This window comes from Balaenoptera borealis (genome assembly GCF_965194805.1).
Source record: "Balaenoptera borealis genome assembly, chromosome: 10".
Taxonomy (NCBI): domain Eukaryota; kingdom Metazoa; phylum Chordata; class Mammalia; order Artiodactyla; family Balaenopteridae; genus Balaenoptera; species Balaenoptera borealis.
Window position 1 is genome coordinate 55,574,612 of NC_138874.1, and position 26,647 is coordinate 55,601,258.

General features: G+C 43.4%; 1 protein-coding gene across 3 annotated transcripts in view; it reads left to right on the top strand.

The window, feature by feature from the left end:
- Positions 1–632: 632 nt before the first annotated feature.
- MACROH2A2 (macroH2A.2 histone) overlaps positions 633–26,647 on the top strand; it is a gene marked incomplete at its 3' end in the record, with an annotated part of 59,665 nt that continues 33,650 nt past the window's right edge. The window contains exons 1-2 of one of the 3 annotated variants that reach the window (XM_082407312.1): positions 633–6,782; positions 25,524–25,755. In XM_082407312.1, the coding sequence (XP_082263438.1) occupies positions 25,584–25,755 (172 nt within the window). In that variant the 5' untranslated portion in view covers positions 633–6,782; positions 25,524–25,583. The remainder of the gene's footprint in view (positions 6,783–25,523; positions 25,756–26,647) is intronic. The other 2 variants (XM_082407311.1, XM_082407313.1) reach the window with 2 other exon arrangements.

Here is a 26,647-nt window from a genome sequence, read left to right on the forward strand (position 1 = left end):
GTGGAATTCCTCTATAAGGATGGGGGAGGGGCAACATGAGGGCTGCTGAGAACCAGACCTCAGGAGGCCATAGCTAAATGGCTGCAGGAAGCCATGAGCTGCCCCATGCCCACTGTCCCTGAAGCTCATGCTTCTAGAGTGCCTTGGCTGAATCAACCTCCTGCCTATGGAGGCTCCAGGGACATGCTGTGCCCTGGTGCACTACCCTCAGATCCCCCAAGGGCTGAGCTGAGACCCAGCCTCCAAATGGGAAGGTTGGCAGCCCAAACCAGAGAGCACCAGCCCCAGCTGAAGTCAACCCTGCTCATGAGCCCCAGGCTGGAGAGATCCCAAGCAGACATGACCTTGGATGTGATCTGATCCAACCACCTCATGGTTTCTGATGCCCTTTGAAGTGTGGAGCTTGGGGGCAGACAGGCTCAATCCAACTGTCCTGGGAGACTTGTCTACATAATGGGGGTTCTGTGGCAGGGCCCACTTCCTCTCTAGCCCCACGACTGGGAGGTATTCATGGGAAATAAAGTGGAATGGCATCCAGGCATCTTCAAGGATTAATCAAGAGGTAAGGGAGGGTCCTCCTATCTTCAGAGCTGGGATCCTGGACTGTCAGCCTGAGAGACACAATGTATTTCAGTGCCAGCTTTGTCTCTGGGTTTTGACTTACATCACGTGAGGATTTTCCTAGATCCAAAGGGAAGGGGGACCTGCACTTTGTTGCACCAGCAGAAAATCCTCGTAGTTACGTTCACCAGCATCTTGCCTCTGAACCTCTGTGTCCACTCTTCTGCCCAAGATCTTAACAGAGAGGAGTTAATGTGTTGTTGTAGACTCTGTCCCCTTTGGGGTTTGAATATTAAGACTTCTCCAGAGTCCCTTAAAAGACAAATAAGACCTCTGTCCACAAAAAGAAACCCAGGAGAAAAGTGGTGCTTGGAAGGACACAAAAGTAACTTAACTTTGGTTACCTTGGGAAGTGCAACTGGCTGCCTGGGGGACAAGGAGTAAGGACCCCTTGGACCGTCTACTTTGTACTTTTTTGTGTGTCATATTCAAGTATTATATATTTGTTTAAATGTCTGAAAAATAACAATAAATAAAAGTAAATAAAATGAAATATTTGGGGCAAGAACTTGGGTTAGCTAATTTTATGAACACTTTGGAAAACCAAAATATAATTGGTATTAACTTAAGAAAGGGGTTCAGAGATAAGATAACCACTGACTCTGGTTAACCACTTTTCATTGATAATGTCAAGGTGATTTCTGTATCTATCACCATGCCCTGCGTTATCAGGTAGATGGCAAGTTTCTTGAGAGAAGAAAACATGCCTTTTTGTACCTCTCATGTGACCTAGCCCAGTTTCTTAAAAAGGGTACTTATTAAGAAATATTAGATTCCATTCCAAAATAATTATTAAAATATGAATAAATATTCACTGGAGTATCTCTTTTGTGTAGGAGGATGGAGACAGGGGTCTCCCCTTCTCTTCCATTCCTGTTTCTCCCAGCCTAGAGTCCTCTTTTCTTTTGGCATTAATGGTAGGATCTAATTTTCAATAAGGGCTCTCAGTGGTGCCTAGAGATCAAGTGGCCAGGGTCATTCAATAGCGATTTGTCTTCTTGTCCTCCAAAACCAAATCCAGGGCTTGAGTTCAAGCCCATGGTCCTATCATGCTTTTATTTTATATTCTTTTTCCAGAAGAAACATGTTTCTCATGCAGCAATCTTAATAAATGCAACTGGGCTCCATTTCTTGGCTTTGAGGTAATGAAAAATTAATTACCATACTTCACAAGTAATAGTTTCCACTCACAGCACTCCCTTAGAAGTAAACATACCATAAATAGTTACTATTATACCAATGGCTGGTGGATTGGGCAGCCTGTCGTCCATAAATCCTTTTTCAACAGACATGTTATTTCTTCTGGGGAACAAACAGATTTGTTTTAGATCAGAGAGTCAACCGACAGATGGCCTTTGTAAAAACACACCATTTGTATAAATAAATTATAGTTTTACTATGGTATTCTGCTTTTGTGCATTTGTAAAATCAGTGCCCCCATTCTCTAGAATGGGTTTAAATTGTAAAGGGCAATTTCATTTAGGTGTGAGGCCACATTGCACAGATCTCCCAACACAGATGCTAAGGTCCAAAGTCTCTAGATGCATGCTGCCACTTCCCATCACAATTGTCGTAAAGACCTCTGCCTGGAAGTATTGGGATGATCTCCCAGAGAGCTCCGGCACTGAACAGAGCAAGATACCAACTGGCACACTCCCCTTAGCTCCGGGTTCTGTTTCCATTAAACTTAATGACATTACGTGCCTTATTTTCCTAACTACAACTCTGCATAATTGGGGCTGACAATGTATTTCCCTTAAAAACCTGAAATATTTCATTTTCCTTTACAATATAGTTCATCAGTTAAATGCTAAACATTTGGTGGTTTCCTTTAAAATCCAAATCAGGCTTAACGCTGAGCCTACAGCAATCTCAGTGACTACCCATCTTACAATGTACACACGTGTAACACACACACCAAATATTTATTCGTTCATATGTAGATGTATATACATAGATATGCATCTATACACACACACCCACTCATGTAAATCCCCTTTCCCAGAGCCAAAAGGTCAGGACATAGTGTCAAAAAGGACATATTTGAGGAATTCCCTGGCGGTCCAGTGGTTAGGACTCGGCACTTTCACTGCTGTGGCCCGGGCAGGGAACTGAGATCCCACAAGCCGGACAGCATGGGCAAAAACAAAAATAAAGGACATATTTTGAAGTTGTTTTTAAGAATCAGAACCAGTAAAATGTTTCTCGTTAGGGGACGAAGATGTTCATTTTAGCCAGAGATACCAATAATGGGCTTTGTTGGCACAATGACTGCCTATATGTCCTTTCTTTAAGGATATTTATTCACTTCCATAAATTATTAAGATCTGAAAGCCACCAGTTCAGATCAAGGAAATAAATGTTTAACATTAATCATGTGCACTATCAAAATATAACAACAGGAAAGACTAAGCATTTTTCTAGCTAATAAAAAATTTTAAAGCCAGATTGCCTAATATTTTCCAGGCTATAAGGTACATTTAGAAGCTGTGTTTATTTCTTAGAATAGTGGGGTACTGTTTAGCTTGGTGCTTTGTGGGCATTCATAACCTCAGGCTCCCAAGTTGCTATTTAGAGTTATGCCAGTTGGTGCCTTGATGGAATTAATACACCGTCTAGAATTGCCTAACTTACATTCAAAGAAGAGCTTAAACCAATGATTTCCATCTGTTTTTATGACACTCCCAGGGAATATCAGGTTACTTCAAAGGAGATCAGAATTCTCAAATGAAATTAATCTGGACATATAAATCTTATACTCATATACTTATATATGTCAGATATAAATATATGCCTACATGTCATAGTCTTCTAGAAGAGGATGAGGTCAGGAAATTAATAGGGTAATTGCAAAGCAAGATCTCAGAAGGGTAAAATGATCACGAATTGTAATAAGTGTCATAAACCAGATTAGAACTAATCATGGAAAATAAAAACCCGCTCAATTCACACAACATCATAAATTTGGATTATGAAAAAGTAAAAAGGTTTTGGGGGGCAAAATCAAAGCTATTTTTAAAATAGATGAGTTTGTGGATGAATTACTAGTAGATCCAACAGAATATGAATCTGGTTGCATGGCTAATTCATATGTTTTCATCTCTAAATCATGCTACATGCCTGTCTCTAAGCAAAGAAGCAGTTCATCCTGCATCTCAATAAAATGTTTATGAGACACCCTTGTCGCTAATGGAGTCAACTCACAATCAATACGTTTATTCATAATATCATGCACACATACAGGTCAAGGGTTAAGAAAATAGTTTCATTGCAATGGTAATCAACCAAACCTACTGTAATCAGCTTTCCACTGACTCCTTGAGGATATGTATTGGGAATGGTCAAGAGACTTTCGACCTTGTGACCAATCACAAAATTCCTTTGCTTAAAGCAAACGCACACCCCGACCACAGTAACAGTGAATTAAGAATATGAGAGTGCCACTTCCTAACTGTAGCTATGGGCAACTTTCTCACCCACTCGCTGCCTCAGTTTCTACACCTGTAAACAGGAGAAAATACTGCCCACCCCACAGAGTTGTCAGGATTAAATGAGTTAGTAATGGTAAAGCACAATGTACACAGTAAGCATTCCATAAGTGTAAGCTCTTATTATCAGTATTTATTATTCACCTTATCAGAGGCTCCCTGAGCTGGAGGCCACCGCAGAACTCAAGATTCCTGATGAACTTATAATCATGTTGACTACTTCAAATGTATTTTAACTATACAATATTATCTCAGTGTTAAATTTCTGTTCATGTGCTAGGTGTTCAATATTAAATATAGATAATTTAACTAGATCTGCATATCAGGTTGCATATTTCTCCCTTATACCTCCTGAATACCAGATATTTTCCTATCACATAAAGGGTTTGACCAAGTGAACTCTGTGATCTCTTCTATTCCAAGAACCAGAGTATTATGAAGCTGACATTCCCTTGATTCTCTGAATTTCAACTACATCATCTATTTGAAGGAACCAACCAGTATGAAAGGGGAAAAATTCTGACTAGTAAATTTCTTAGACCCAGCCTTTCTCAGGAAGAGCATATAACAAAATGCTAGGATGAAACGAGTTACATAAAATCCACATAAAAATGACCATGAGTACCATTTTTATTGGGAAGTTACAGGGAGAATGTGAATCTAATATATATTGATGAATTATTCAACTCTATCTCAGTCAGCCTGGCTGATTGGGTCACCGGGTAGGAAGATTTTTCAAGAACTCCCAGAAGGCTCCTGAGCCCTCTTGAATGTTGGCCTGGAGGTTATTTCTGATCTAGAATGGGCATCAGAAATCTATATAAGAAGGGAGATAGGCGCTTCCTCTAAGAAGGGGAAATCGAAACCATTATGAGATGCCCCAGGGGATCATTTAAAACCGTATAAATATATGTCTTGGGAAAAGAGGACTTCATCCTGACTAGATTGCTGACCTGGAAAGTGCCTGCAAAGACAAAGGACAGGACTTCCCTGGCGGTCCATTGGTTACGATGCCACGCTTCCAATGCAGGGGGCACGGGTTTAATCCCTGGTTGGGGAACTAAGATCCCACATGCCATGCAGTAAGGCCAAAAAAAAAAAAAAGAAGACAAAGAACAGTGAGGTCATACACAGAGAGGGTAAAAAGAGTAGGAAGGCGAGTGAAGGAAGTCCCAATGAACAGAGACCTTTGGGCCCAGGAGACTTTGAGAAGCCGTATGAGATTTAAACAGAGAGGTTTATTTGTACCTTTACCCATAATCTTTTGCAAAGTCAACTGATTGCTCAGAAAACACTTTGACATGCACCCAGTCTAATGTGCCATCTACTAATTCCATCAACAGCCCTGATTAACTAGTATAAATCCAGAGCGGAGTGGCCTTAGTCTATTGGAGGCTTTTAGTCACCCCAAGTTTCCCCATTGCCTAAACATTTATAAGTTTATAGGCGTAAATACACATAATATTGCCAAATGGAAGAGGCTTTGAAATGCATCTATTTGGCCAATGCTGGAGAACTGTGTTTTCCTGTGGGTTTATCTTTTGTGAAGACATCAAAAATTTGCCTCTCCTTTTGTTAGTCCTTTGACTCACTGAGCAGGAGATCAGAGGAAGCATGGATGGCCCATAGCAAGTTAGCATTTCCCGCTGAAATAAACAAATTCCTTTGACTCACCCCAGCCATGAAGCCCTGGCCAACATCTAGAGTTACAAAGGACAGCACTGGCTTCCAGTAGAACAGAGCAACTACTAACCCCATTTTCACACCTGATATTGTCCACCACACCCCTATAAAAATATTTTTTCCAGAAACTAATAGAAATCCTTAAAACAATAGCCTCGTGCTAGTCTTAATACCCCTTGAGATTACAAACTAACACACTGTAAAGCCACTGAATTAAAAATTATGTCCATGCACACAGTCTTACCCATGAAAACAAACATCTGCTACTCCAAAGAATATGCAACGCTGGATTCTGTCTTAATTTATAAAAGGCTAAGATGCAGGCATGGATATAAATTCTCAGGTGTCGTGGCTATGGCCACCCTATGCTATGCTATCGTCCCAGTGGTGGACACAATCGTTAATGTATTTATTATTATTTCAGGACACGAGACCATCGAAGGTGGCATTTTTTCCCTTTCACCTTCTAAGGCTCTCCCTAGAACTGCCGGATGAACGCCCACGCCGCCTTCTTCCACCAAAGGTGGATCCTGCTAACAGGAGACTCTGGATCGTGACCATAGCGCCTCTGTCCCCAGCTCTGGGGAAAGCCTCATCTTAGCAAGTGGCCCTCAGCGTACCCAGCGGATCCGCCAGCGACGCGGAGGCCGCGCGGTTTCATCATTAATGCTCCTGAAGGACAATAGCTCATCAAGCCCCACCGAAAGCCCAGGACCCGTCGCGGAGCCTGGGCTGGCGGGGGATGAGGCTGAGCGACTCCTCCTAGAGGTGGTTATGTGGAGAAGGAGCAATCCCTTCTCCCTCCTCCTCCTCCCCCCGCTACTATCCGCGGCCCGGAGAACTGCCGCTTGCCGCCATTGACACGCACAGATAGAACCCAAAGAAAGGCAAAGAGTCCTGCCCGGCACCGGCGCCGCGCGGGCCGAACCTGCGCCCTGGGAGCGGCGCGCGGAGGGCACCGGGCGCCCAGAGCAGGCGGCACAGCACCAGGTGAGCCCGCCATGGCGGTGGCATTATTGTTCAGGGGGCTTCGGGGTCTGGAAACAAAACGCGCCGCGGGGGCAGTGCAGGGGCTGGAGAGAACCCCTGCCCCTCCTCACCGCCCAGCCCCTGCGGGCGCTCCCCAGAGAGCCGACCCTCCCCGCAAAAAAAAAAAAAAAAGAAAGAAAGAAAAGAAAGAAAGACAAATTAATAAATCAAGCTGCCCAACTTGCCTCCTCAGGAAATAAAGGGGGAGGGGGTTTGCTAAAGAAGCGGTAAAATTCCTGTGGCCGGCGAGGAGCCGGGGGCATCTTGGGCGTTGAGGGAGGGAGGAGGGATGCGGGGTCCAGACGCGAGCCCCGGGCGAGGCTGTCCCGAGGGAGCGGAGGGCTCCTGGAGATGCGGCGTTGGGGGCGCAGAGGGGGAGAAGGGAGGCGCCCGGCCGCCGAGGGGGACTGGTCTGGGGCGGTGGTCTGCGCAGGGGCCGAGAGAGCCCGGGCAGGGCCGCTCTGGGGGCCTCAGAGGGTGCCCAAGTCGGGTGCCGGCTGCTCCGGGCTGACAATGGAAGGGGCGCGGAGGCGCCGGGAGGAGGGAAGGGACCGGGGTCCGGGGGTGGGCCGCGCCGGAGAAGGTCAGGCCGGGGACGCGGGCGGCGGAGGCGAGGGTCGGGGGCTGCTGCGCGGTGAGCGGGGCGCCGCGGGCGGCTGTGGGTCCCCGGCCGGCGCGGAGGAGGGTTCGGGGCCGGGCACTCCCCTCTGGTTCCCTTTCCGGGGCGCCCGGTGCGGACGCGCGCTGAGCTTTCCCGGGGAAATGGCGGCCCCTCCGCCGCTCGCTTGGGCAGTCCCGGGTTCCCGCTTTGCGCGGGAAAGAATAGTAATAATAATCGGAGCGGGGGAGGAATAAAAGTAAAGAGGCTGCGACGCAGGAAAGGGCTGCGCCGGCCGCCAGATTCGGGGCGAATCGCGTGCTGGGCGCAGCGGGCGGGGACCAGCCATGCTTCCCCGGGCGCCTAGCCCGCTCTCCGGGAGCACCCTAGTTCCAGCCTCGCCCGCCTCCTGAATCGCGCCCACGGATGTCTTTTCCCGCCATTCCTCCTGGGGGCGCCCTCCGCTCCTGCCCTCTTTGTTCCACACAACGGTGGCCAAAAGGGCACTGAGCCCCCAAAGGGCCAAATGCGCCTCCTCCTCCAGTAGTTTCCAGACGCTGATCGTTCTTGGCCAAAAATGGGCCACAGCGGGCTTGATTTAGGCCCGGTCACTGCTAGGTTTATTGGCAACGGCCCCAAGGTGGGAGAAGGGATGAAAAGGGGCGAAAAGAGATGAGCCGAGAAACCAAAGCGCGGGTCCATGTCTGGTTAAGGGAGTGCAGCGGGGACCACAGCCCCGAGGCCCTGATGGTAAAGTAAGGGCAGTTTGGGTTTTCCAACAGCGCTAATGAACTGAGGTGTATCGGTCCAGCCTCAGGAGGCCATTCCCCAATCGTTCCAGCACGGCAAATGGTTTCCTCACTTCTCATTTGTTTGTGTCGAAATGCGATTGTACCCTCACTGGGCTGCGCAGTTACTATTGAAACGGTTCAGTAGGTGAGGGAAAAAGAAACATTATTAAGAGCGAACATGTGTCTTCCTTTATGTTTCTTATTTAGGCGCAGTTCTTTTGTGAAACACAAACCAAGCTACACGTAATTCTCAATTCTTTCAAATTTAGCTGAAAGTTATCTCTTACCCCTTTGGAAAACTCTTCTTATTTTCAAATAAATGTTCAGAGCGCCAAGATTTGGGACTACACTCGTGCATTTTTAGAATTGCTTTAGCCCAAGATTATCATATAAATAAATATTGGCCTGGAGGAAGTGTTTCTCTTGAATCACGTTAATTCACACCTTTAAAACTCCTATTTCCTGTATCCAAATTTCCTTATGCCCAGTTCTTCACTCCAGTTTTTCCTACCCTGTCACAGTTCCTCCTCACCTGGATCCATTTATTGCCATGCTTTAGACATTATTAATGGTTTCCTCTATTTCAAAACTCTATAAAAGAATTTACCTTCTTAGATCCAGAATGTTCCAAAGATTGTGACCCTTCTCCTTCACCATTCCATCTTCTGTCTAGTTCCCAGGGATTCTGAGGCGCCTTTGGTCTGCTGTTTCCCAGTGGGTGGGACACGCTGCTAGCTATTGTCTGAGATAACCAGGTCTGTTTTCACTGCCCCCTGCCAGCAAGGCAGGAGAGAATCCTGTCTTAGGCAACTTTAAATGAAAGATATCTGTAACTTGTTCAGCGGGAGGAATGTGCAAAAAAATCAACCAACTTTCTTAGAATGTTTTTCATTCTCAAAGTTAGATGCTGTCTTGGTAAATGCTTTTGAAAAGTGTGTACTGCCCAGAGATGAACGAAAAACGTATGGTTAGAGATCATTCAACAGGTGTTTATGGAGCACCAATTTTTAAACCCCCCTGGATGGGGGAAGAAACGCAAATATGAGGAGATCATGGGCCCTGCTCTCAGAGAGCCTACATCCCCAAACCTAGGAAATAAAATATATAGGAAGGTAAAAGAAGGGGAAAAGTGATTAAGATTGGCAAGCTAGTGGGAAAACGGGTACTTTTATATACTGCTGACAGGTGTGTAAATTAATATAGCCAACTGGGAGGGCAGTTTGGCACTGTTAAAATTAATAATGTTCACATTCTGTGTGACCCAGCAATTCCATTTCTTGGTAGGTACCCTAGAGAAGCAGGCAGGCGTGTACACAGATTATGTGATTCCCTTCCATGGCAGAGTTTTGGTAATTCTGAAATTGAAAACAACCCTAATGGCCATCAATAGAGAATGGCTAAATAAACTCTGGTACATCTTCTGGGAAATTAGGAAGCAGTTAAAAAGAATGAAGTAAGTCTATATATTACTAAGACAGAAAGGTCATCGAGATGCGTTATTAACGAAAAAAGCAAATTACCGAACAATATATGTTGAATGGTACCATTTTTGTAAAAACAAAATAAAACTGTGAATTTCAATAAGTAAAAATGGATAGGAGAGGTGTAGAACAAGACACCCACTAAAAGAAACAAGAATTAGATGCATTGTGGAGGACTTTAATCATATTAATCATACCCATCCATAACCGTTGTTATAATATTTGAAATTTTACAACTTGGATTAATTTATATGTTGCTTGGATAACTAAACACAGTTAATTTAAAAGTGATTTGATAATGTGGAATAAAAGCCATAATTTAAATGCTATGACAGTTTTTAAAGGAAGAAGAGAATTCTAAGCTGGATGGGAAGGCTTGGGCGAGGCTTCACAGGGAATGTAGCAGGATTTGGAGGGAAAGGGGAAGAGGAGACAAGGCAGGCAGAAGGAAGCCTGATGCAGACACCAGGCTCTAGCTAGCACCTCCTCTTTGCTCAGCAGGATGATGTGCATTCCCTTGCAGGCTGAGTCCTGGCCTGCCTTGCCCAGGTTCAGGCTGGGGAGTGAACTAAATGAACAGGTCACAGTTGCTTTCATCACTATGATTCTATGAATATCTTAAGTTAGATTTAGAAGGAAAAAATGAGGACATGAGTTCTAACAATGGTATTGGAAGGTGGTATTTTAAAAAAGAATGTAATGGAAACATGAGAATGGGGGACTGGTTTTCCCCTAGATGCACAATGGTATGCATATTGGGAATTAGGTTGGAGGAAAAAGTGTTTGAGAAGATAATTCATCCCCCCCCCCCAAATATTACAAAAGGAACTCCAAAGTACTTTCAAAACAAATATTTAAGGTTGGTTTCACTTATTCATTCACTCATTTAAGGAATAGTTTTTGAATGTCAAATGTGTACATAATACTATGCTAGGTGCCAGTGGGGATGAAACATACAACAAGTATAAGAGAAACAGCCCCAGACCCGGGTTCCAGAAGTGGGGGTGAGGGGACTGGGTCTGGTCTCACCCAGTCCCCGTGTAGCCATGGACAAGTCGTTCAATGACCACAACCCCTCGCTTTTATTGTGGCTAAAATTGGGCAGGAGTGGTCTAAATGACTCATCACTCAGGTCCTTTTCAGTCTTAGATTATGATTTTGTGAAATCCTATGGGTCTAACATTGCGATAATTGTGGGTTCCCAGGCAGACGGAAGGTGGGGAATATGGGATTAGAACAAGAGGGGCCCAAAGTGCCCAGCCTTGGGAAAAACAAAAGTATTTGCTGTAGAGTATGTGGCTCTTAGTGTTTTCCCAGGACTATTTCTTTTCCACCCCTTTACATTGCCTCCTAAGATCAATGAGAGAAGCAGAAAGACATCACTGAGTTTTAAACCTCATGTTATACACAAATCCAGCACTATAGTATTATAATAGTCACTTTTGAATTAAAATGTTAGCCTGCATTCTGTGAAAATAGTCTCTAAAACTTTCTTTTGTGGAAATAAGTCATAGTAGCTAATGTTTACTAAATGCCTTACTGCTTGCCAGGTACTGTTCCAAGCCCTTCAAAGGTATCAACGCTTATCATTCTTACAACAGCCCTATAGGTAGGCACGGTTGTTATACCCATCTTACAGAAGAGAAGAGAGAGGTTAAAATGTGCCCAAGGTCACCACACAACCGGTGGGTGGTAGATTTAGGACTCCCGCCCAGGCAGCCTCACTCCACAGCCCCACATCCTCATGTGCATGTGGCGGAACAGGAGGTGCTGGCGTTCCAGTGATTCTCAGATTATGTTCATTTTAACATTAGTGTATGCAGATTTTCTTTTTAAACTCCTGTTTGCATCACTGTTTTACCTATGTCAATAAAAGATAAAGAGCATCAGATTGAGCCACATCACACTGTACTTTAAACTGTCTCGTCAAGAAGTATTAAATAAGATAAATTTGGTGGTTTCTCTGAAGCCTTTATTGTTCACTTATCCATCTCACCATCCATCATACTTTGCCCAATTTATTTGACTGGCATTGCCAATTTGGACTTGGAATGGAGTAAGTAATTCAAGTCAAAATTCCCATGCTTTGACAGAACATGTGTGGAAACAGGCGTACGACCACCAGCCTTGTACAGGGACGTTTATTTCAGCTGATTCTGTGATGCCACAAGAATAAGCTACAGTGACCGTATTGTTTAGGTCAAAATTGCAATACATGGTCTGACCAAAGGTTTGGAGGTCGTTTCTGAATATGAGAGGTAGTCCTGATGATATAGTTTTGATGCCGAAATGTGGGTTATTTCCATGACAACAGGACAAAAATACAACAAAATGAAGTCAAACTTTTCCAGGAAATCCCAGGCCCTGTGTTCACTGGCCTGGCAGCAGTAATGGTTCATACACAGAACTGCGTAACTTGTACTTTTGCTGCCTACACTGCTCAATAAAACCATTACAGTAAATAGTGGTGGTAGACTATGAAAACGTAAATTCCAATAGCTCATACCATACACAACATAAACTTTTAGATCAGACAATAATTCACTGGGTTCCCCACCAGAGTGCTATACTTCCAAATTGACCAGTTTTCCAGAATTTCAATGAGGTGGTCATCATTGCCCCCTTGCTTCTAAACTGGATTTTCACCTCTGCTGTTCTTTAGTAAACAATGTCGATCATTGTCTTGGGGTGGAGAAGAGGCAGGCCATAAACAAAGTAAAGCAGTTTTTCAGGCCCACTTTTTCCTTTCTGTTGTTATCATGGGTGATGAAATAGTGACTTTGAAGGAAAGATCACCGGCATGTGATTTAATTCTACCTGATCGTTCCATCTCTATGAACGAAGTAACAGATGGAGGGTCGGGGCTCAGGAGGAGTGACATTTTGAGCATCTTCCTAGAGTAGCAGCAACTTTTGGGTCAGAAAGGACCTCAGAGGTCAGCTGGTGCCATGGTTCTCCAGTGGAGCGCCACAGGGCGCAGAGGCCCAAAGCAGGAAAGGGTGGGGACCAAGCCATCAAGCTTCCCAGGCCTTACCCACTCCAACCAGCATAACTCCCCCTCCTTCTGTGTGTTATACATATTAGAGCTTCTGAAAGGCTTTGTTTGAGCAAAAGGAAGGTTCTGAAAAGTCAGCTGATTTGCCTAAGGGCCGCAGCTGGTCGATGCAGAACTGGACTCCCCCTCCTCCGTCCACTGTACCTTCCATTCTCCCACCATGATGCACCCTACAGAGGCTGGCCGTCGCCCTTACCTGGTGCAGGTGATACAACATGCACCCTCACAGCTCTGACCAGGGAGCAACAGTGCCTGTTACCAGCACAGAACACTGCAGCTGAAGCAACAGCCCCCCAGCCACTGGTCCCCGCAGTGCAGCCCCTGCCTTAGCACTGACAGTAAGGAAAACAGCGTGGGGAGGGGCAGGCAGGGGGAGGGATGGAGGAAGAGCGGTTCCGGGCAGCTGCCTCTGCTCAGCACACAGTCTGCTCTAGCTTTGAGAGCCCACAACTGGCCCAGCAGTCATGGATGTCTCTGGGAGCCCCTGGTGGGTCAGGCAGCCCCAGGGGCTGCAGCCCACCCACTCACTGATACTGGTCCACTCCCCCACTGCCAAAGGGAGCTGCCACATCCCCTCGCCCTCCCTGAGCAGGTCATCTTGGTTCAAAGCTAGTCCCCTGCTCAGGGCAGCAAGACAGATCACTGTAAAACAATACACCTCACTATTAATTTGAAACTCTTCGATTTTAAGGAAACAGGATAGCTTGTCCACTGTTGCAATTTGTTAATTCTCAAAAGAGCAAAAAGACGAAAGCCGGCTGGACCCAGTGAACGGTTTTGTTTTATGTTTTCTGTGAATAAATAGATTCAGGAAGGCAAACCGGTTCATTTTCTTCTGGGGTGCGTTGCTAACTCAGAAACAAAGAGAGCTCAAAGTATTTTTATTCATTCATTTATATTAATTTCTCATCCAACTAGTACCATAGGTGGCCAAATATATTTATATTACAAAATAACATAAGGCTAATAACAAAGGAGCAAAAACAAAAACAAAGCAAAACAAAACTTAGCTCTGGTTCAACAAAGACAAAACGTCTTAAAAAGTCAGCATGTACTGCAATAGCAGCAGATATCCTAAATCTACTCCACGTCTGCTCCATCCATCCCTCGCTCTGCTCCCCACCCCTTCTAGAGTGCCCCAGATGGCCACGTATCCTCTGCCTCTGAATTATAAAGAATGTGCTGGCAGTTGAGTTTCCCGCCAGATTATTCCAGGGCAGGACTTGAAATGCTTTTTTAAAAGGGAATGATTTGTAATCCAATAGTATAATTTAAATAAATTGAGTTAACACTTGGTTCTAACGTTCATGGTTGGTTAACTTGATTAATTTGATCCGAGTGTCATTTCAATGAAATTGCATTTGATACAGCTCTTTACGTTATAAATTGTTAATGTGCTTTAACATATATGACAATAAGATTATTGACTCTTCTCATTCACTTAAAGGTGGCCGTGGAAGAAAATGATTTGCAAAGTATTACTTGCGCAATAATGATTTGCCCTTGGAGTTCATAAATGGAACTGTAATAGAGCAAGTGATTTAGCTGGGACTACTGAAAATGGTTTTCACAGCTACAAAATAATACTAATAAACTTCTACTATTTTAATACAGTATTTAGGGTAACACACCAAAATATGTTAGAATTTTATCAGGTAGGAGGCTAAGAGACTTTTTTCATACCGTTTAAAAATATATTTCTACATATAGTTAATATAATTATATTGAATTCCCTTATGTCCTACCTAGTTTTATTTCGTCTCGTTTTATTCTCCCAAAGGATAGTTTTGAACTGACAAAGTAAAGATGCTTCATTGCAGAACTACTTTGTTTTTTCATAAATATTTACAATATAAAATATTCTGAAACACAATACTACAGATTAGGGAAGTATCATGGGAACTAAAAATGAATAAATTGAATAAATTTCAGCAATTTTAAAATGAATCTATTGGGGGGTGACACTATGAATTTCATGTTTATGAACCTTACAGAAAACATTTAAAGTTTTTTAAATTAATTTCCATCATTAAAAAGCTATAAGACCTCTTAGTTTTAGATTTAAAATAATGTATATATGAAAGTATTTTGATTTATATACTTCTGAAGGGAATGATCTCAGAGTATATGTATACATACAGCTGATTCTCTTCGTTGTACAGCAGAAACTAACACAACTATGTAAAGCAATTATACTCCAATTAAAAAATAAATAAAATAAGCTGTTTTGAAATTCTAGATCCTTTGTCACGGTGGTTCATCAGCCCAACCAAACTTCACCTGTGACACACTGGCCTATAATTATTGCTCCAGATCTCAAGTGTTGACTGCTCTCTCTTTTTAAAAGACACTTTGCAAAAGTTTGGCGGCAGAAAAAATGGTCAGTTAAATCAGGATTGCTGACGGCTGCTAACGGACCATCTTGCCAGTTGGCTACTTTGCCTTGTTCCTCTTCAGTTTGCATATAATAAAAACTTCAAGAAGTTGTTTGAGGCATAAAAATTAGTTTACTCTTTATCAGCTGTTTTTGCTTGAGTAAGAACTTATTTAAATTAAAGGAAGATAGTGGTCTAAAGAAACCAGATTATTTTGTCTTTTCATGAAGGCAATCAGTGTATTAAGTTTGCTGTTTCTCACCAAGAGCAATTCATTGAATAAGGGCAAATGCTTAGGATGTTTCCTTTCTTTCTTCTCCTCCCATGTGGGATTACAGTGTAGTTTTAAATATTGTTTATAGGAATCCCATATGCTATAATTATGCAAATACAGACACACTGAGGGTCTGATTCTATTAGTGAGTCTTATACAGTCTCTTGATATGAAATTTTATATTTCTCAATTATCTCGGGACCAGTTAGTTTCCAGTGACTCACCTGGTGATGAAAGTAATCTAAATTTTTCAATGTGACATTCTTACTCAATTACAAAACACCTGAACTTTTCCTTTTACTAGTGTACTTACTAGGCTAATTCCCGAATGATGTTTGTTAAGATGTTAAATTAAAGTCACACTTTTGGTTTCCAGTTCTAAATGATGGACTCTGAGCACATGAGCTTTCCTTCTCTAGAGCCCACAGAAATAATGGTAAAAACTTACAAAGAAAATAAACACTTCACAACAAAGGGGCAGGGGCTGGTGATGGTCATCAGCAAATGGGAGAGTTCAGCAAATTTCAGCAGATTTCTTTCTATGACTGAAAGTACATAGGAACATGTGGATGGCATTGCAGGAAGAGCCACAGCTAAGAATAAAAGCAGGAGGGAGCTGTCCTGAAGGTGGGCAGGATGAAAAATGGGGAGTCATTGAAGGTCTGTCTCCAGAACAGCCAGGTGAATTGGCCTCTCTCCCTCCCCTACTCCTAGTAGAGCTTCTGCAAATCTGGCATTTATCCTCCAAACTAATGATCTGAGGTTTCTTCTCTAAAGAAATTGAACAACTACAGGGCAGGTCTAGAATTTGGAGGATGGGTATGGCTCTACCAAGTAAACCTCCCTCATTCTGGCATTTGGGGGCTCTCAGTTCCTAACCAGGGACCCTAAGGTGATGCCTGCTAATTGGCATGCCCTGCACATGTACCCAGAGGTCCCAAACAGGAACCATGCCTACCAAACAGTATCTGAGGAAAGCTTTTCTATCCTATCTGCCTGTAATAAGCAACCTTGTCTTTCATTCTTAAATATGAATGCATGACCAAAGATCACCAGACATGTAAGGAAAGCCAACATGAAAAAGATGAAAAAAAATAAATAAATAGGACAACTGACTGGATAAAATAATTTAGAGAAAGAAGATGATGTAAACACATCCCAACTAGTTTCAGAGAAATTGGAAGACATGGTGCATTCATAAAAGAACAGGATGCTATGAAAAAAAACCAATCAGAGAACAAGAAGAATGTTCGGAAATTAACAATATGATTACCAAAATAAAAATTAAAAAGACTGAGAAACGGAAGGAAAAGATTAAGGGACTTGTGACTTCCCTGGCGGTCCAGTGGTTGAGACTTCGCCTTCCAGTGCAGGGAGTGCGGGTTCGATCCCTGGTCAGGGAGCTAAGATCCCACATGCCTTGTGCCAAAAAAACAAAACATTAAAAAAAAAAAAAGAAAACCCAGGAGCAATATTGTAACAGATTCAATAAAGACTTTAAAAATGGTCCATATCAAAAAAAAAATCCTTAAAAAAAAGGGTTAAGAGACTTGGGGGAGCAATCTAGGAGATCCAAGACCTGGTTTACAGGCATCCCACTAAGAGACAAGTAAAGGGAGAAGTGGGAGAAATTAAGAGATGGGAGGAAATAATCAAATACATGACAGGAAAAAAATTCCAGGAGTTATGAATAGTCTTCAAATTGAACAGGCTTATCATCAAGTGCTGACACCTAGATACATCCTTGTGAAATTTTAGAACATACAGAGAAAATTTTAAAGCTTGGGAGATGGGGGCTACCCAACTTCTCTGTAACACCGGATGCCAAAAATGATGGATCAATGGCTTCAAAACGTTGAAGCAAAATGATTTTGATGCTAGCAATTTTGATGCTAGAAACTCCACCAAATAATAATCCAAAGATCATTCAATAAAGACAATTCCATTTGTGTAAGAAAACAAAATTTACTTCTCAGTGCTGTCTCTGAAGAGATACATGAGGCAGATAAACGGAAAACAAGGGAGAAAGCCAAGAAAGAAGAAGCCAAGGCATCAGGGATGAGCTGGGAAAGATGACCACTGGGTAAAAGAACCACTCCACACTGGAGCCCAGCTCAGAGGGCTTCAGGAACAGTCTCTGGGAAAAAAGTGCCCCCTGCAAAGAGCAGTGTGACTGAGAAGCTGGGTGACTTTTAGAATATGGTAAAGGCACATTTCTCTTTCGTCAACAAGAACAGAGAAAAAGTACAGTCAACCCTCATTATTCACAGATTCCATATTTGCGAACTTGCCTACTCACTGAAATTTATTTGTAACCCCAAATCAATACTCGTGGCGCTTTTGTGGTCTTTCAAAGACAGGCACAGAGCAGAAAACACTGACTCATCCACTGCACACCTTACCCGCTGAGGCCAAACAAGGCCACACTCTACCTTCCTGTTTCATCTCCCACCCTGCATACGAGGGTCTTTTTCATGGTCTATATAGTGCCACGTTTTTCACATTTTTGTGCTTTCTGTTAGTGATTTCACTGTATAAAATGGCCCCCAAGTGTAGTCTTGAAGTGCTGTCTAGTGTTCCTAAGCGCAAGGAGGCTGAGCTGTGCCTTATGTAGAAAATATGTGTGTTAGATAAGCTGTATTCAAGCAAGAGTTATTGTGCTGCTGGCCGTGAGTTCAATGTTAATGGATCAACAATTCATATTAAATAAGGTGTCGTTAAAAGAAACATACATCAAACAAGGTTTTGTACTGATCCATTGATGAAAAAGTTGTGATCAGAGGCTGACAGCAACCTAACCCTGTTTCCCCAGGAACAATTGTTCACTACTCACTAATTTAGTGTCCTGCCTACTTTATAGAACAGAACCACTGCACATAACAAGGATCAATTGTAATTACATGCATACCTCATTTTACTGCACTTCACAGATATTGCTTTTTTTTACAAATTGAAGATTTGTGGCACCCCTGCCTTGAGCAAGTCTACCGGCGCCATTTTCCCAACAGCATTTGCTCACTTTATGTCTCTGTGTTACATTTTGGTAATTCTCACAATATTTCAGACTTTTTCATTATTATATTTGTTATAGTGATCTGTGATCAGTTGGTCTTTGATGTTACTATTTTAGTTGTTTTGGCATTTTTTTTAGCAATAAAGTATTTTTTAATTAAGGTATGTACGTTGTTTTTTTAGACACACTGCTATTGCCTGCTTAATAGACCACAGTATAGTGAAAACATAACTTTTCTATGTGCCGGGAAACCAAAAAATTGATGTGACTCACTTTATTGGGGTGTTCTAGAGCTGCACCCACAGTAACTCCGAGGTACGCTCGTAGTAACTTGGGCGCGTGGGGGAGGCTTTACGAGAAAGACATGATCCAAATGTGAAGCCAAGTAAAATGTGGAATGACGTTGAACAACATGTTTTCAGAACCAAGAGACTCCACTTCTTGATACGAAGACACAAGGGTCCTAGTGTTGGACTACAGAAATGTGAAGCTAACATCCCACTTGATTCTGAAGGGAACAAGAGTTACAGAGTCTTCATCATATAAATGCTGTTCATTGGCATTTAACTTTCAAAATTATACCTACGGACAAAACGCAGGAGATTTCGTTATGTGATTACAGAGCAAAATAGAAATGTGATAAATCGGGATAGTGGAAAGTATAGAAGACAGAGGTGGAAGTACGGAGGTAAAGTCGGGAGGAGAGGACCAGGGAAAGATTGGGGCCCATACATCCTCATTTTACATGACAATGGCTTAGGAGACAGTCCCTAAAGTTGGTGGAATCAGAAATGGAGATTGAAGTGTATTATTTAAAGTTTTCGGGAATTCCCTGGCGGTCCAGTGGTTAGGACTCCGTGCTTTCACTGCCGGGGCCTGGGTTCAATCCCTGGTCAGGGAACTAAGATCCCTCAAGGCGTGTGGCACGGCCAAAAATGTATAGATAAATAAATGAATAAAAATACAGTTTTCAAGGCAATCAATGGAGGAAATAAAATAATAAAGTTCTTTACCTTTTTCTTTGTTTTACTGTGTGCAAGTATTAGATTTAAAGATAAATTCAAAATTTTAAATAACTTCTTTAGCTTTCTTGTTTTCCTTGCTTTAGGGTGGCCCTGAGCAAGTCATAATTATGTTTCAGCTTGTACAGATTCACAGAGAACTTAGGGTCTCAGCCATTTTTTCACAGAGCCCTTAAGCCAGAAGAAATGCCTTCCATTCCACTTATTAAGTGGTTTGGTCTCAACAACCTAATAAGTATTTCTGTCCTGACAATTTAGTAGCTCTTTGAAAAAATAATAACACATGAGTTAGAAGAACAAAGAACATTTGCATCCTGTTCTTAAATAACCACGATGAATTACAAAGAGGGTGTGTACACCTGTTGGACATTACACGACTTCTCACACCTTGGAATCAGATTGGACACTGCCACTCTCATTTTCTGTTTCACACTGATTTTCACCCAGCACTTGCTTTTAATCACAACAGCCAAAAATTCAGCTTTGCAAAAGATATGGCATCACCAAAAAGAAAATAGCACACACACACACACACACACACACACACACACAAAAGATAGTACAATCTACCCTGAACCTCTGGTAAAACCACAGTGAACTAGTAGTTGTGGAGGCCAACAGAGGTTGACTATCACTGTATTTCACTTGAAAGCTTAAACATTAGCTGTTGTGGGACTTCCCTGGTGGCGCAGAGCTTAAGAATCTGCCTGCCAATGCAGGGGACACAGGTTCGAGCCCTGGTCCGGGAAGATCCCACATGCCGCGGAGCAACTAAGCCCATGCGCCACAACTATTGAGCCTGCGCTCTAGAGCCCGTGTGCCACAACTACTGAGCCTGCGTGCCTAGAGCCCGTGCTCTGCAACAAGAGAAGCCACCGAATGAGAAACCCGCGCACCGCAACGAAGAGTAGCCCCCGCTTGCCGCAACTAGAGAAAGCCTGCGCACAGCAACGAAGACCCAATGCAGCCAAAAATAAATAAATAAATAAATTTATTAAAAAAACAAACAAACAAAAAAAACATTAGCTGTTGTGTCCCGGGGTCCCTTGGCACACAGTTTGGAAACCATGGCTGTAGCATCTGTTTAAAACTTTATTATGAGCTGTCATGCAAGTTCATTGGAAAATATTTGAGGACAGAGGCCATGTATATTCCACAACATCTAATGTCATTTCTTGTTCAATAATAAATGCTCCATAAATACTGTCTTTCACTGAATCTCTGATGTCACAGATTGCAAGATGCATACGGATTTCTAGAGATAGTAAAATGTTTTTTTAAAAAGGCACATCATAAAATCAATGAAATACAATAGTTATTTAAATAGGCTAGTGTGAGTTTATTGTCCATGTCTGAGTCAGTGCCGCAATTTAATATTTACCCTTGTGATACCTGTAAAATCTAACTCATTGGTGTTCTTATGGGCTTAAAAAGCAAACATGAAAACAAATCCTAAAACAACAGAGTCCCATACTTCCCCAGCACACACAAAACCAGTGGTGTTCTCCCAACTGCCGTGCTCCTGGAGGTGAAAGGAGTAAGCAGGCAACACTGCATTCTCCTTGCTTCTTCCCTGAGTTTTATTCTCCTGCCCCGCCCCCCAACTTAACATGCTTCAAACTCTTCTGTTCACTTCGAGAGTAATTATGAGACTTTATACTGTGGTCATACCTTGGTCGTTCAGATGTGGAAGGACAGGTACGATGCGGATCTAGGTTGTGTCTGGTCTGCTTCCCAGTTCCTCTCACATCCTCCACGTAGTGTGTGTAACCACTGGAAGAGCTGCATCCAGCCATATTCTTTCTTCGAACCTATAAACAAACGTCATGTACTATAGTCCTTAAGCTCTGCCTAATTAGAACAAAACTTGTTTTCGAGCAGAAGGTAAATAAATGTAAACATTTAAGTATTAGTCTGATGGAAACAGATTTCACATTGCAATAGTTCTCTTTCGATGAGTGGCCCTCCACGGAGATTCAAATTCACAGGAAGTAAATAAAAACGCATTCAAGTTTTTAAACTCCTGGCTTCCCAAGACTGCATAGAGTCAGGGGAGGCCTAGAAAAGAAGGAAGTTAGAGGTTATCACTTCTCACCCCTGCAGGCAGAGTCCAGCACAGGCTGGGGGGCTGGGGGATTTAGAAAGTAGGGTCTTCTCTCTAGTGGGCCGAGGAGGCTCAACACTTCCTTCCATCTGTGGGTTCCGGCAGGTATGACCTGGCAGCCCCCGTGAACCTCCTCTCTACTTCCTCTAAGGATTCCTGGAGGTGGTCTGATTCTTACAATGTGCAGGGGCCTCCCAGCCCTCGGGGCCAGGAATTAGGCACCTGGCTGCTTAAACTCAGCATGATGTCTGAAAATGTTACCAGAGGGGGACCCCTTCCAGGGCCCTAAAATGGGCTCTTGTCTAACCCTCAGAAATGAATTGTCCGAGGAGACACACCTACTGACAGAACAAAAGGCTTTACTGGAAAGGGGCGCCTGGGCAGAGAGCAGCAGAGTAAGGGAACCCAGGAGAACTGCTCTGCCACGTGGCTCGCAGTCTCAGGGTTTATGATGGTGGTGGAGTTAGTTTTCTGGGTTGTCTCTGGCCAGTCATCTTGCTTGTGCCCATACTTGATCTGACTCAGGGTCCTCCCTGGTGGCACTTGCATCTCCCAGCGAAGATGGATTCCAGTGTGAGGGTTCCTGGGAGGTTGGCAGGACATACCGTGCTCCTAATCAGGACCTTCTGTTATGAGACAGCTTATGCAAGCGGTTATTATTGTGCCTGGCCAGGGTAAGTGGTTTTGGTCACTGGTTCCCTATCAAAAAGATGGGTCCCCAGACACAAAGAACTCTCTAGTCCTGTTGAAGCACATGCAACAGTCAACCTCACACTTAGACTTCAAATGGCGCTTCATCCCCAGCTCTAAGGCCCTAACCTAGAGGAAAGCCAAAGAAGGAAAGTCTCGTTACAAAGTGCTGTGTTTGGGGTGATCCCTACATTTTATAATAGTCAGCTCGTATGTTTCTATTTGCTCTAACCCTGACTTTCCTTTCCTTTCCTATTTTATCCTCATGAATGTGTTAGGCATCAATCCCCTACAGTCCCCTGTTTTTCTTCTACTGCCAGTCCTTATTTCCAAGTTTTAGGGCAATTTGTGACTCCACTTGACATACTGGGAAAGTCCCTGGGTGGCTTTATCCTGCACACCTAGTCATTCCCTGTCTGTTTTCATTTGAGAAAAATGTACTGGGGGGTGGGGGGGGATGAAGGGGTCCTGCTTTGTGTTGTTTGTGCTCCGTGCATTTTTCTCTCTGTAGGAGAGATTATGACCATCCAGCACATCGTACGGTATCCACAGAGCATGTCCATCCTGTGATGGGCTTTTCAGGTGGTTTCCTCGGCAACCAGACCTACTAATTCCTCCCCCTCCCCCCACTTATCAGTAACTAATAATCGGTTTAGTGGAGTCACCAATACTAACACCCCTTTATGCACCTGCACAGGCTCTTAACTCTTCAGAACTCATTTCTTAAAGAGACTGAGCTTCTTTTCCAGAACCATTTGAAAGTGCAGTTCCAAAGACTGGAATGTTTAAGACCAGAGGGACCTTCAGGATCAATCAGTCACCTCCCTGTTTTACAGATGAGGCCCACTCGAATGACACACAGAGCTCCCATAGCTACTCATGTAGAAGTGGGACCACACCCAGGGATTCCTGCCTGGTCCCAGGCTGTTTCCACTACACCAGGGGCCACCCCCATTCTGAACGCCACCAGTGGGTAGCCAGCATGTGGCATGTAACTGTCCCTGAGAACAGGGACTGTTTAACATTGCTTTCGTGTTCCCTGTCCCCTGGGACAGCACTGACTACCAGCAGGTACTCTGTACACTCATCAATGCCTGACCTAAGTTGCTTCAACATGAATTGATGGTTATAATCCTAATATGCAGCTACCTGCTTCGTCACAGAGAGGATAGCTGTAAGTGGATTTATGAGAGTTTGCAGCAGAAGCAGAGAAATGTGGAAGTTCTAAAAAAGGTGATACTGTTTTATCCCTGTGCCTTACTGGGAAAGAGATAATGCTCTCGGGCTATTTGCTCATCTTTGCTTGTACTTAACTTTGATGAATACCTACATCTCTTGGTGGCAAAATGACACATAAAATAGGAGTGTAGTAAGTACATATGAGCATACAAAAAGAATGTATGTGAAGTATATAGTAAAATGCCTCAAACTCACGTCATTTACCTCAGAGATAAGAGGGTGCTGAGAATGGGATTTGTTGCTAAATTCCATAGTTCTTATATAAAACTCCTCAGTCATACAGAGTTATTGGATACTTTAGAAAATTGAACTCTATGTTCAATCTTCCATCCAGATTAAAGAAATCCCAGGTTTGCATCTTTCATATTAGCCATGCATTTATTTAGCACTTTCTTCCATCATATTCTTACCCACTTTCTTAGGCCTTTTCCTTGCCATCTTGGCTGTTAGTAAGTAAACTAACCGAGCCAAAATTTGAGACGGCTGCCTCAACAGATAGAACCAATTTCAATTTATTTTTGGCCTTCTCATTTTCCATCCCCAAAGAAAATGGCCACTGAGAATGATGTTGCCCTTGGGACAGAGCTTTGATTCATTAACATTTTTTCCTAGAAAATTTTTGTTTCCTTTTCTTTGGTTCTGCTTGTTTGTAATTTGCTTTTACTTATTCTGGCTTATGTTCCTTTTTTGGTTACGGTACTCCCTCCACCAACAGGTTTAGCTCTATTACAATTCTCTGAATTAGTTTTAGCCTTACAAAGGCTTTTTCAGAAGTATATAATTATTTTATCTTCACACAAAAGATAGCTTCCTAAAATAACACAGAATCATATACGTGTCTCTTGGTGCACCGTACTGAAGTCACCTCTTCGTGCTGATTCTGAAGTTTCTCCCCAAAATCAACCTGGATTCCCCATTCTAAGGAGCAAAAGCTTGGGTTGCATTATGGCTTTTAATTTGCTGTGTTACTCTACATTAGCATAGTCAATAAAACTGCCTCTTCTGGCATGTTTCTGTTTTTAAGAATGCTACAGGGGGAAGGGATAAATTGGAAGATTGGGATTGACATATATGCACTACTATATATATAATAGATAACTAATAAGGACCTACTGTATAGCACAGGGAACTCTACTCAATACTCTGTAATGGCCTATATGGGAAAAAAATCAAAAAATGAGTGGATATATGTATATGTATAACTGATTCACTTTGCTGTACACCTGAAACTAACACAACATTGTAAATCAACTATACTCCAATAAAAATTTAAAAAAAAAGAATAGTACGTTATTAGGGAATTTAGAAAAGTGCTTCCATCTGAGAAGTGTACATCAGCTCTGAGTTGTGGGTCAAAGCTAACCATTATGATAGCCATGGCCATATTAACTTTGTACTATTTATTAAAAGAGGCAGAAGCAAATCAGGGCAAAGAGGAACCATATTAGTTTTCTTGTTGCTGCTCTAACAAGTTATCCCCCAAATTTAGTGGCTGAAAACAATACAAATTTATTCTCTTACAGTTCTGGAGGTCAGAAGTCCAAAATCATTTTCAATGGGCTAAAGTGAAGGTGTCAGCAGGGCTGGTTCCTTCCGGAGGCTAAGAGGGGAGAATCCATTTCCTGCTGTCATCCTGTCACTACTCTCATCTCCTCCCTCCATCTTATAAGGACCCTTGCAGTTACATTAGGCCCATCCAGATAATCCAGGATAATCTTCCCCACCAGAGCATCCTTAGCTTAATCACATCTCCAAAGTCTCTTCTGCCATGTAAGTAGCATATTCACAGGTTCTGGGGATGTTGAAGTGGACCTCTTTGGAGGTTGACCGCAGGACCATGGCCTCTCCTACAGAGGCTGGGCTGGATGGGAGTGGGGGCAGTTGTTCATGGGTGGGCCTGCTGACCCCCAGCTCCCCATCTGCAGCACCCTGCGGTGGCAGCCAGGTCTGGACTGCCTCCCCGGGGCCATCAGGCATGTCACACAAGCTCTGTGGCCGCACCACGGTTCCCAAGCTGTAGGCCAGTCGCCCTTCCTTACCTTGCCACCTTTCCTTTCCAGCATTGAGTTAGTGCCGGGAAGCCACCGTGTCAAGCAAGCTGAGAGCAAAACTAAGGCAAGATGTCGGGCCGGAGCGGGAAGAAGAAAATGTCCAAGCTGTCGCGTTCGGCCAGGGCCGGGGTCATCTTCCCGGTGGGGAGGCTGATGCGGTACCTGAAGAAAGGGACGTTCAAGTACCGGATAAGCGTGGGTGCTCCCGTCTACATGGCCGCGGTCATCGAATACCTGGCAGGTAACGTGAACACGCAGGGCAGGTAACCCGCTCCCACATCTCACCATCCCCTCGGCCCCTGCACACAGGCTGGGCAGGGAAGCCTTGATTCGCCCGTGGCTGTCTCAAGGTCGCTGTGCGCGGTAATGGGGTTTCAGTTTGCCTACTTGGCTAAAACCAACTCCTGCAGGCTTTAGGGAAGAGCACATAAGGGCAGAGGATCAACATGGAAGGAAGAGAATCCACAAGAAAGTGTCTTTTCTAGACCAGCCCCAAGAAAGGTGTGTCTTGCTGGAGATGAATGTAATACGTAAATTGCTAGGTTCCCACAAAAGACAAACTATGGGGAAGATAGGGGCTTGCTATTCATTTTGTAACAGGGGCCTTCACTTTTACTTCACGGTCCTCACTAAACCTCAGTTCTCCTGCTGTACTGAACCTAGGACTCAACGTCCATAAATAATGTTGAGCCCAGCATTGAAAGCGTCTTCAGTTGGTTCCATGAAGCCGACAACGTTTTAATTGTTCTCTCCTTTACAGAGGTGGTTCTCTGTCTACAAATACATAGGAAATAGTTTCCCATGTTGGTTGTTAAAATTATTTTTTTTTACTGAAAGATGACATTTTTGTTGTGTGTGTTCTTTATCTATTTGAGGAACCTTACATTTAGCTTTTTTGTTGTTGTTCTGGAGGTTGGAGAGGTTGACTGGAGCGCTCTGAAAGTCAAACCAATCAAGTGTGATAGGGCAGTGCTTTTCAAAGTGGGGATCACTCCAGGGATCTTGTTGACAAGGTCAAGGGTAGGGTAGGACCTGAGACTCTGCATTTCTAACGCACTGCTGTGACGTGATGCTCATGCTGCTGGGCCAGAGGCCACTCAGAGGAGCAAGGTTTTAGCCAGTCTTTCAGCAGC